This window comes from Lipotes vexillifer, unplaced genomic scaffold (assembly GCF_000442215.2).
Source record: "Lipotes vexillifer unplaced genomic scaffold, Lipotes_vexillifer_v1.1 scaffold63, whole genome shotgun sequence".
Classification (NCBI taxonomy): Eukaryota; Metazoa; Chordata; class Mammalia; order Artiodactyla; family Lipotidae; genus Lipotes; species Lipotes vexillifer.
This window is the reverse complement of record NW_006784492.1, coordinates 1,422,064-1,433,582: the sequence shown is the minus strand read 5'-3', so window position 1 is coordinate 1,433,582 and position 11,519 is coordinate 1,422,064. Positions and strand designations below refer to the sequence as shown.

General features: G+C 57.8%; 1 protein-coding gene across 1 annotated transcript in view; it reads right to left on the bottom strand.

Moving 5' to 3' along the window:
• Positions 1–782: 782 nt before the first annotated feature.
• The window catches only part of ABLIM2 (actin binding LIM protein family member 2), a 126,051-nt gene continuing 115,314 nt past the window's right edge, over positions 783–11,519 (bottom strand). The window contains exon 21 of the mRNA XM_007456866.1: positions 783–896. Within this exon, the coding sequence (XP_007456928.1) occupies positions 783–896 (114 nt within the window). The remainder of the gene's footprint in view (positions 897–11,519) is intronic.

The following is an 11,519-nucleotide window of genomic DNA, read 5'->3' as shown; positions in this document are numbered from 1 at the left end:
GAACAGTGGAGAATCAGGCTGGAGGTACTCCCCTTCAGTGGGACCATAGAATTAAACTCTTTATATATGTCATCTTTAAGTAGGCTCTACTTTTTAATAAAATAAAAACTTTTTGTGTTACTCTAGAGATATCATTTAGGCATCTAAGGGATGATCTGGAAGGAAAATGCAGTGCACGGGGGGCCCTGGCAGAAGGTGCCCGTTTAGACTGAAGTTCCTCCCTAAACACTGATTCATCACAAAGGCCGTGAAAACCGAGCCCCCATGCTTCTTGCAGCCCTGGGTGGCACTCCCCCTGCCTCAGGGGTGGGGGGCCCACGTGCCAGGCCGTGCCTCCTGAGGCTGAGCGGGTGAGGGGGGCCACGCCGTGCGCCCACCCACCCATGACCCTGTCATTGACAGGCCTCCTCAAATCTCCGGTCCCATCGCCTCTGTCCTACCTGCGTGGGGTGGGCACTGCCCGGAGGCCTGGGGGGTGGGCTGCACTTGTCTGTTCCCCCATCTCCGGGGCAGTGACCTTGCAGCAGCTCCCTGATGGCAAGCAACAGCGGGGAAGGAATAGTGCAAAGCCAGGCATCTGGGCCCTAAACTACGGGCGGGAGCGGTGCTGGCAGAAACGGGGGCGCTGCACCTGCTCTGGGACCTCCTCCCGCCCCCAGGCCCCAGCCCGGCCCTTCCAGGCGCCCACCGGCCACCGTGGACACAGAGAAGCCAAAGCCAAGTGCAAGAGGAGGGGTCTGGCGGTTCCCGCAGGCGTGCCCGTGGTCGGGGCCTCGGCAGCGTCAAAACAGCAGGGCTTTCTTTTTGAGGTCGTTCCTCTTCCAGAGGGCCAGGCGGTCAAACTCTTCCATGCTCATCCCAAACACTTCCTGGAACTCCTCGGGCGACAAGTGTCTCTTCAGATAAAAAGGAAAACCCAGAGGGGAGCAGTCAGCAACTTTGGTCCCTGAGGCGGGATCTGCAGCAAGGATGCGGTGGTCCCCTCAGCGCACCCCGGGCCCTCGGGCTTCCCACCTTCCCTCTGTATCCCCATCACTCTGCTTTGCAGCGGACAGAACCAAGCCCAGAGGAAAGAGATCTGGTTAGGGCCCCACGGTGACCAGCTGCAGAAGTGGGGCCAGAGCCCTGCCTCCTGACACCTACAGACACGTGTCCCACTGCAGACAAAGTTTGAAAGCACACCCGGGAGAGGACTTCCTCCTGCCGGGAAGTGGCTGAGATTTCAGGAGATTTGCATATGTGGGCACATTCATGATTTCATTTAATTTTCATGGCCGCCGTTTGAGAGCCGGAAGTGAGGGTTTATTTCGCCATTTCACAGATGAGGACACCGCGGTGTGGAAGGTGAGCAAAGGAGCCTCAGTTCAAATCCTCCCTCTTGCCCACCTCTGCTGTGTGAGCGTTGAGTGTGTTTTTTGTCCCTCTGAGCCCGATCCCGGGGGCACAATGGAGAGGCTGAACAGCACGGTGTCAAGGGCACCTGCGCCAGCTAGCCTCTGGAGCGTCAGTCTACTCACCTGTAAATGGGGTCACCCCGGCAACCCCCCCAGAGGTGTGTGGGTGAGTGGGTCAGTGCAGGTCAGCTCTCAGGGCTGAGCCCGGCCACGGGCAGGGCCAGTGTGTGTTGGGCACGTTTGTTATGATCTGAGATAGAGCAACCTCTGTGGAGCTTCCCTGACTGCCACCCGAATTCTAGACTGTTTCTTGCAGGTTTCTGCTCCCATCAACCCCACATCTGTCTTCCTCAGCAGGCTCTGAGTAACTCCTTCTTGTTCTTCGAGACCCGGCTCAGGTGGGCACGGCACCATCTCCCAGGGGGGCTTCCCAGGGGGAGTGAGGCTGTCCCCCTCCTGCCTGGAAGGGCTGAGGGGAAGACGGAAAGGTGGGGGACAGTCTGCAACAGGAGGGGGGGGGCGTCAGGTTCTGGCCCCAGAGGACCCGGTTCAAATCCCCCTCTAGCCCCCATTTGAGAAGTGTGGCTTCCGTGTGGCTGTGTGGACAGCAGTCTGGCTGTTCCTCCATGTACTTAGCAGGATCACCGTGCGACCCGGCAGATCCACTCCCAAGTAGACCCCAGATGACCCAAACCAGGGACTCACGCGGACACCCGCACACCCACGTTCACAGAGGCATCATCCACAAGCGGCAAGAGTGGAAACAACACAACTGCCCATTGAAGGACAAATGGATAAACAAAATGAGCTCGATTCAGACTCGGGAACATGGTTCGTCCATAAAAAGTCGTGAAGCTCTGACGTTTGCTAAAACACGGACACGGCTGTTAGGCTGATCCCATTTATACGAAACATCCAGGATGGGCAGATCCACGGGGACCAAAACCAGAGTAGTCACTGCCGGGGTCTTGGGGAGGGAAAGGACTGGAGAATAGCTGGTCAATGGTACGGGGTTTCCTGCTAGGCTGATAAAAGTGTTCTGGAATTGGATAGAGGTAATGGAGGTCGTACAACCTTGAGACTGTATTAAACGCCACTCAGTCATACACTTTAAAATGGTTAAAATTGTGACTTTTATAATTTAAAAAACTCAATTCTTGCCCCCCAAAGAGTGGTTTCCTTAAATTTAAAACAAAACACCTCATACTAAAGGTTACTGTGATGATCGATAGAAAACGGTGTGAAGACACGTGGTTAACTATGGAAAGCAGAGACATCAGTCACTGCCACTTGTGTCCTGCATAAAAATCACCAAATATGTGTGGCATGCACTGGGTTTTGGAGCCCAGTTGCTGGCAGGATATGGGGGAGGGAACACAAGGGACCCATTTTTGCTGAGTCACAAAAGGCCCTCCTAACTGAATCTGGGCCTGGGGTCCTCAGAGGGCGCACACACTCTCACACACACACAGACACAGACACAGACATATATAGACACACACAGACACGCACGGAGACACACACACAGACATACACAAACACATAGATACACACAGACATACTAGACACACACTCACACACACAGAGACACACAGACATACACAGACACACACGCACACACAAGACATATACAGACACACACAGGCACACACAGAGACATATACAGACATGCAGACACACACAGACATACACAGACACAGATACACAGAGACGTGCTAGACACACGCTCACACAGAGACACACAGACACACACAGATACACACAGACACACACACACCATCCAGCTAGTCTCTGCCAGGGAAGGGCCGTGAGCTGCCTGCTGCCACCTTGGACTTGCAACCAGGAAGAGGTTTCCGGCATATGCCAGAAATGAGCCACCTGCATGGTGCTGACACTGGGGTTTCCTGCCGATCTGGGGAATCCACAACCCAGCCCACGGGGACTCAGAACTGTCATTTCGGACAGCAGCACCCACTTCCAGGTACCGTGTCACAACCTTCCCAAGTACTGTGGGTCAACCAAGACGCCCAACGGGAAGGAGAAAAGGAAAATCGCGTCTCCTGTTATTGGCTGGGTGTTGAGCGGGAGCCTGACACGGGCCGGGGTCCTGAGGCCCCGGGGGCGCATGGCTGCGGTGGTTAATGGGAGCGCGGCGGGGCAGAGAAAGATCGGAGGCCTGAGCGAGATGCTGGTCTTCAGGGCTGGGCCCTGGGGAGGTGGAAGCAAGGGGAAGGGGCCCAGAGGTGACGGCGAACAGGGATCCCAGGGAGGCATGGACCGGGCTGGCGGGGTGACGCCCAGCACCCCTGCAGCCTGTGATCTCCTGCTCTAGGGCCCCCGGGTGTCTCCGGGGTTGGGTCTCCCAGGCAGTGACATACAGAGGGGAGAGCGGCGGCACAGGTCACCGCGCTCTAAGCTGGGAAGGGGAGAGCGGCGCGGTGAGGGTGATCCTGTGCTCACCGGCCGGGAGCCTCCCGCTAGCAGCAGGGGGACCACGGCAGGGCCTGCGGGGGGTGGGAAGGGGGCCCAAGGAGTCACTTACGCCAGGCACCCCCCGCAGGTCCCAGGCAGCCCGTCCTCCAGCTTCCAGACCAAGATGCCCTGAGAACTGAGTCCGAAAAGCTGCACAGAAGCCTGGGTTCTACAGGCGAGGGGACGCCCGACCTTGGGGGCCTGTGAACTGGGGACATGTGGTGGGCTAGCGGGCAGGAGGAGAGGCAAAGGAGAGGACTCTCTGGGGCCGGCACTCCCAAGCCTGCTCCCCCCGCCCGGCCCCCGCCTGGCCACAGGAGCCCACCCCGTTGCCGGGGAGGCAGCTGGAGGCGGGAGGGAGGGAGGGGTGCTGCACGGTGTCCCAGCTGGGTTCCCAAGCCTGCAGGCCTGTCACAATGACCCGGGGTGCTTGTCACATCTGAGAGTGCCTGCCCCCTCCCCTCTGCCCCCCCAAAACCTCCCAAGGAAGCCTTAGGGGCCCAGGAGCCCGCGTGTGTCACATGCCTCCCAGAGCAGCTGATGGCAGCTGGGTTTGGGGACCCAGGCTAAGGGCAAGTCCTGGGGGCTGGCAGGGACCCCCGGGCTCTGGTCCTGTTGCCCCATCTGTAGGCTGAGAACAAAACTTGGCTGCTTGAGGGCTCTGGAGGGCAGGAGCCGGTCACATGGGGAAGGCCTGGCAGAGGGATCCGTTCAGCCATCCCAGCTCCAGCTGTGTGGTCTCTGGTATCTCACCACACCTGGCTGATCCCGCGGCCTCCCAGGGAAGAAGGGACTAAGGGCCCCCGCTCCTGGCAGCTGGGGACTTGGTAAGGTCCCTCAAGGCAGAGTCAGGGCCCCCCATCCAGGGCTCTTCTTGCCTGCCCGAGTGCCTGCCGCAGCAGGAGGAACGTGGCAGAGCACGGCTGACCCCAGAGGCCACAGCCGGCTTTCTGACCCTGGCCCAACTCCCTCCGCCGCCGGCTCCTGAAGGCTTCCCTGCCCGCCAGGCACGGCACGGCCGAATTCCCTCCTGAGCCGGCAGGAAGGCAGCCCAGGGCGTGGTGCCTGGGCCGAGGGACGTTCCGAGACGGCCTCGCTTCCGGGGTGCACTGGGGAGAGCCCCTGCGTAGGAGGCCGTTTTTGCAGCGTGGTAGGGGTCCCACACGCTTTGCCAGGGGTCCGCCTATGTGTCACCTTCCAGGGCAGCATCGTGCAAAGACCTCGGGCCCAGGAGCCAGACACACAAGAATCCGGTCCTGGCTCCAGGCCTGTCCAGCTGTGCTGAGCGACACGACCTCAGTTGTGATGTTTGTAAAATCGGAATAATCCTGTCTGTGCCTTAGTCCATTCTCTCTCTGCCTGGAATGCCGGGCCCTCCTCCTCTGCCCACGTAACCCCTACTCACTCCCCAGACCTGGGCTCGGGTGTCAGCTCCTCCAGGAAGTCTCTCCTGACTGCACCCGTCACCCCAGGCTCCCAGACCCGCAAGCCTCCTTTCCGTGGTGAAAATACACCAAGGCCAGTTTCAAGCTTCCAACGTGACGCCACTGAATGCAGAGCTGGAAAGAGATGCCCGGGAGCACAGTCACAGATTATTCCTCCCGCACACAGATGCAATAGCACAGATGGTAGTAAAATGTAGTCAAGAGATTAGGGAGGAGGGGAGTGTTGAGTATTTATCACCTTTGCTTTAAATGTAATTTTCATAATCATAAGTTTACATCATTTGTTTTTCAGTAATGGCTGGTTTAACAACCAGCGTGGGAAATTCCTGAAAATATAAAAACAGGAGCAGCTCTAGCAGCCCCTGATCTCTGAGCGAGCCGGATGCACTAGGGGTCCCTCCGTAACGAGCACCCCCGGGCAGGGAGAGGGCCTGTGTGCCCGGGACCCTGCATGGGGCGCTCCTGGGTGGTAGGGTGAGCGGAGAGAAGGGAGGGGAAGGGCTGGTCCTATGCAGGCGCTCTGCTCTCTCTTCATTCAGGTGCCGGGACGCAGAAATAAACCAGACCAGGTGCGCCCAACCCACAGAGATCTCACACCTGCCGGGCAGGTGGGTCAGAGCACAATTAAATCCATTCGAGGGCCCGGGACCTGGTGGCCTTGATGCCTTGTGAAGCACTGATGACATGCCAGCAGCATCTTACAGCCAGGGGTAGTTTTCTGAGGGACACGATCTGACTTAACCCTGTAACCTGGCTCCATCGCCAAGGGCTCCCTGAATACAGGAATCAGTAACAGCCACTAACCTCTGCTCGCAGCAAGGGCTCATCAAGGGACAGCAGCCGGGAACCCAGGGCACACACGGCTCTGTGCCAGATGCACACGTGCACTCACACCCAGGGAGGCAACCAGTGTGGGAGCTGGTGGTGCCCAGAGGACGTGCACCGGGCCACAGACGGTGACGTCTCCCGTGTCACCCAGCCTGCAAGTGGCGCATTAGAACTCGGACCTTCTGGCCGGGGTGCCAGGGCTCTTTCTGAGAAGCTGCCACCTGCTGTTCCTTGAGACCACCGTGCCGTTCTGACCAGCAGGTCCACGCAGCTGGGGGGCTACCCCTCCCCTTGGCAGATGGGCCCACCTAGGCCTGTGTACCTGGAAGCCGAGCCATGCATGCTGTCCCTCTGTGGCAGAAAGCCCCTCCGAAACGATGACGCAGTGGCCCATTTTGGTAGAATCACGCACACTCATACACGCAACGTCTGGGTCCAGGAGGCCTACTCAGGGATCCCAGTTCGGACCCTGAACCCCGCCATTCTCCTGCACTGATGCAGGACCACTGGCCAGGCTTGGGAAGGGACTTCATGACAGTTGCTGCCATGGTCACCTGCCCTGAGATTCTAGTTTTCATTTTACGACCTCAGGAAACCAGGCTCGGAGAGGTCCCATGCCTCGCCCAAAGGCATGCAGCCTGGGCGCCAGGCCAGGTGGCTCAAGAGCCCTCCCTCAGTCCTGACTCCCTGCCCCCTGATGCAGTTTCTGGAAGCGTCCGGAGCTTTGTGGTGGAGGCCCTCGGCCTGTGCTCCCCCTGCTCTGCAGGGTACCCCAGGCTAGCTGCCACCCTGCTGGGATTGGCCTGCCTCGATTTCCCTGCAGGGCAGTCCCAGTACCCCCTGCCCACCGCAACAAGTTCAGATGTCCCACGCCAGCCCACCGGCCACTGCCAGGCTCCCTGCTCCAATGGGGGCTGATCGGGTGGGCTCAGGCCCCAGACCCGCTCAGCCTGAGAATCCTGGACCGGCAAGGGCCCACGTTTCTTCTGAGGCTTGGGTCCCACGGTGCCTCCCTGCCCCACACACTGTACAAGGAGGCCCTGTCTGCAGAGGGGAGCCCTGCCCTGCTGAGCTGGGTCCATGCTCTGAAGCTTCTGCCATCTTAGCCGGAGGTCCCTGATGTCATTGCCATAACGACGGCATCGCCATAACGACGGCATCACCATAATGACAATGATCCCTGCCATCTGCGGACTGCTCCTCTGTGCCAGGTGAGGGCCGGGAGCTCTCCATCACAGGCTCGTGACCTCTGCATAGTGTATGGGGAAGGACGGGGACGGAGGCTCCGAGATGTGGAGTGACGTGGCTGCCAGGTGGCCCCGAGACCCTGCCTCACCGTGTCCTTGCCCACCCCTTCCACCACCGTTCTGCTCCACGGTGGGCACCTACGGGTTCTGGAACATGCCAGGCTCTTTGCCACCCAGAGCCTGCAATGCTCTCCCTCCACTGCACAGAGCTGCTCCTCCTCCTCCTACAGGTACCAGTTCAAATGCCCCCCTCCTCCAGAGGGCCCTCCCGGATTGCACTAGCCAAGCGAGCAGGCCCCAGGCCATGTGTGTCCCTCAGTACGGAGCCACTGCTGATCTCACCTGGTTCTCAGCTCCAGTAGGGCAGGATGGGCTTGTCTCCCATCCTCATCCAGGGACAATCTGTGCTCTTTGCATCCCTGAATCTAAATCTGTGCTCTCACCTTGCCGGCCACGCTGCCTCCCAGCTTCCTCTCTCCTCCTTCAGAGCCCATTCCACTTGCCTGCCCTACTCTGCACTGTCTCCCCCCTCCCTCCCCACCCTCCACCCCTAAGTCCCTGCCACTTGGCCTGGCCTTGGAGGACTGTTCCTGTTTGTTCTCGGAGCCTCTCCTGGGAGGCCCCAGGGTCCCGGAGGCTGCGGCAGACCCATCTCCCAGACACACCCAGTGGCTGGGAACCCACACTTCGCCATCAGTCTGTCAGGTTCTTATCAGACCGGTTGGATGGGTCTAAACAAAGGATGTATTCTTTAGCTGCGGGACCTTATTTTTCAGGCACATTCCTACAACTTGGGCTTTTCCTGCTCGAGCAAACTCAGGTGTGCATTTAGCCTAAGGGTCTGGCAGAGGTGGCCCCGGAGGAGCCGCTCAGCCTTGCCTCTGCTGAGCACTCAGAAAGGAGGACCCTGGGGACTCGCCTGGACACACCCTCCTTCCAAACCTGTTCAGCCGGCAGCCTTTGCTCTCTGCATGAGTCAGCCTGGCTAGGCCCCGGTGCCCGGCTATTTGGCCAAACACTAGTCTAGGGGTGGCTGGGAAGGTATTCTGTCAATGTGGTCATGCCTACAATCAGCCTTTAAGTGAAGATGACCCTCCATAATGTGGTGGCCTCATCCACTCCGTTGGGGAAATCACTGAGGGCTTCCTGGAGAAGGAGAAATTCTGCTTCTACCTGTCAGCTCCTGCCCGAGTGTCCATCCAGCCTGCTGCTGGCCTGCCCTGCAGATTCCACACTTGCCAACCCCACGGGAAGCCAATTCCTTAAATTAAATTTCTTAAAACATGTCTATGTTCATATCTGTCTGTCCATCTGTCTACCTGCATCCTGTTGGTTCTGATTCTCTGGAGGGCCCTGGCTGATACACTTTCCTACCTAAGGAGCCAAATGTGTGCTCTGGGAGGTTGGGGCAAGGAAGGGTGGTTAGAAATTCACTTTTAATACTGTAATTAATCCAGGAAGATGCACAGCGCAGTGGCCCTGTGTGACTACTTAGCTGGAACCCCAGGTCTGTCCCCCAGAAGCCGAGGGCCTGGGAGTGTCCTCCAGCTCCCCAACCCCATCCCTTCCCACCAAGGCCTCCTCTGTAGCTGCTGCACCAACTTGTGAAAACCAAGTACAGGAACGTGTCAAGTGCTTGGAACAGCCTAGTGATCAAGTGCTCGTAAATAAGCCAAATCTGATAAATTCTCAAACATCCGGTTTTTTCCCCATATCGGGCATCAAGGAGGGACCTGTGTTCTCCTGGTGGCCAAGGCTGTGGCTGATCCTACCTCCATTCACAGCCAGCCACCTTGCTCTTCCACTCAGCTCTTAGCAATCATTGTTTGGCCAGCCCATAGCACCCAATCCCCGTGGAAACCTTTTTCTAATCCATACTGGCCTACTCGGTTCCCAGGTTGGTAAACTGGGGTCAACATGGACAAAATAATTGAAACCATGTGTACATCACACCTGCCTGGGGCTCGCTCACGGCAGGTGCTCATGGCTCCTTCTGAACAACTGAATAGATGCTCAAACCACCCAGCAGGACAGGCAACAGAGATGTCATCTGACAAGTAAGGGTCAGGCTCAGAGTGGTTAAGTAACTTGTCTGTGGTCACACAGCTAGACATTATGGAGACTGGAGTCACACCCAGGTCATCTCGACCCTAAGTGCTCTCTCCCTCCACCAGGATGCCACCTTTGGATAGCAAGAGGCTGATGCACGAGCAAGACGGCCAGTCTTTCGGCAAATGTTGGGCAGCCGGGCAGAGGTTTGCAGGAGTGGCCTCAGGTAAGAGGACACTTGAGTCTGCCTGGGGCAGGCAAGGCTCTTCCCCCTCAGAGTGGGAGCTCCTGACACAGCCAAACGCAGGAAGGATCTGAGACCCTCCAAGGCATGAGGTCCTTGGGTGCCAGGGGTAGGCGTTGGGACCCAGACCCCCCCCAGGACAGAAAGTGCTGGATCTCAGGGATGGTGTAAAACTGGCCCCGGACGGGTCTCCCTGGGAAGCCTCATCCTTGCTCTGCGCATTGGGATCACACGATTCGTCTAACTGCCTTCCATGTGACAGCGCTTCCAGAGCAGCGGAGGACTGCCACACTCCTTCCAAACACCTCCATGAGTCACCATCCTTTACTGAGCACCTACTGTAGGCTACCAGGGGCCTATATGGCACCTTTCTCTTTGTCAGGCTGAGCATCCTGAGTTCCCTTGTCTGTGCCTCATAGGCCAGAGCGACAAACATCATCAGAACCGGGGTTTGTCCTGCTGCACCGAGTGACCACCACTTACCCAGCACCCCATCCCGACAGCCCGGAGTCACGCCAGGTGTGTCCCTGCCCCTCCCACTTTGACCTCCCAAATAGGGCCTGAATCTACCCGCTTCTCACCTCCGCACTGCCACCACCCTGTCCAAGATGCCATCATTTCTTGCCTGGACAACCCAACTGCCTCCAAAATGGTTTCCCTGCATCCACACAGCCAATTCAGGCTTCACAGTGCAGCCTCGGGCACTGTTTTACTTACGTAATCAGGTCGTCCTGCAACTTAAAAGCCTTGCCTTTCCTAGAAACCAAACTGCTTATGTGGCTCAGGGCCCTACGAGGCCTGGCCCCTCCTGCCCATCACCCACTCAAGCACAGCTAGTTCCTTCTCAAACAGCCTATGCTGCCTCCTGCCCCAGGGCCTTTGCACCTGCTGTGTGCTCTTCCTGGAATTCTCTTCCTACCCGCCATGACTCACCTTACGTGCAAGTGCACGCACGCGCGCACGCACACACACACACACACACACACACACAGGCACACTTACTGCACCCAATTAACTTTTACCCCCTTTTAAATGCTCACAGGGCTACCCTCCTCTCCTTTAGAGCCCTTACCTTGGTGTATAACTTCACACACTCATTTGGGTCATCAGTTGATTGACGTCTACCTCCCATCAAGCTGAGTCTACGGGCAGAGCTCATGCTGGTTTCTGCTCATTATGTGTCCCCTAGGGCCCAGCTCAGTGCCTGGCATGAGTTCACCAAACCAGTGAGACTTAGCCAAGCACTCTGGCGGTAAAGGATGGATAACAAGCCTTGACCATTCGACGGACAGAGTGGTCCTCCTTCCAGGGACCGACCCTACAGAGGTGTGTGGGAACCACCAGCTGTCTGCCCACGTCCATCTTTTCCCTTTGCTGAGCACGCAGCAGGCCTGCAGCTCTGCCATGTGACTGAGCCCCAGCCAACGGCCTGTCACTCCACAGCCTGGCCCCTGGGACCCTCCCCTGTGTGGAACTGAAGCTGAGCAGGACACTGCAGTTCCTGGGCATGGAAGCCTTTCTGTGCCCCCCGTCTCTTGTTTGTAGGGAACAGACTCCAGCCTCCATGACCTTCCCTAAGTTCCAAAGGGAAGATTCGAACAGTTGCTAATCAGGGAAGGGACGGGATGCAGAAACAAGGGAAGAACAGCCAAGAAACGCTAGTGCAGCCTTGGGGCAGGTCCTGGCTCCACCTCAAGGGATACACATAACAATACATTTTGAGCTCTTTATAGAACTAGAACCCCAATAAATGGAAGATGTCAGTATTCTTCATTCCAGAAAAGACCACCTGAGGCCAGATTAAAGGAGCGCAGGCCCTGCACACACCCTAATCTTATCA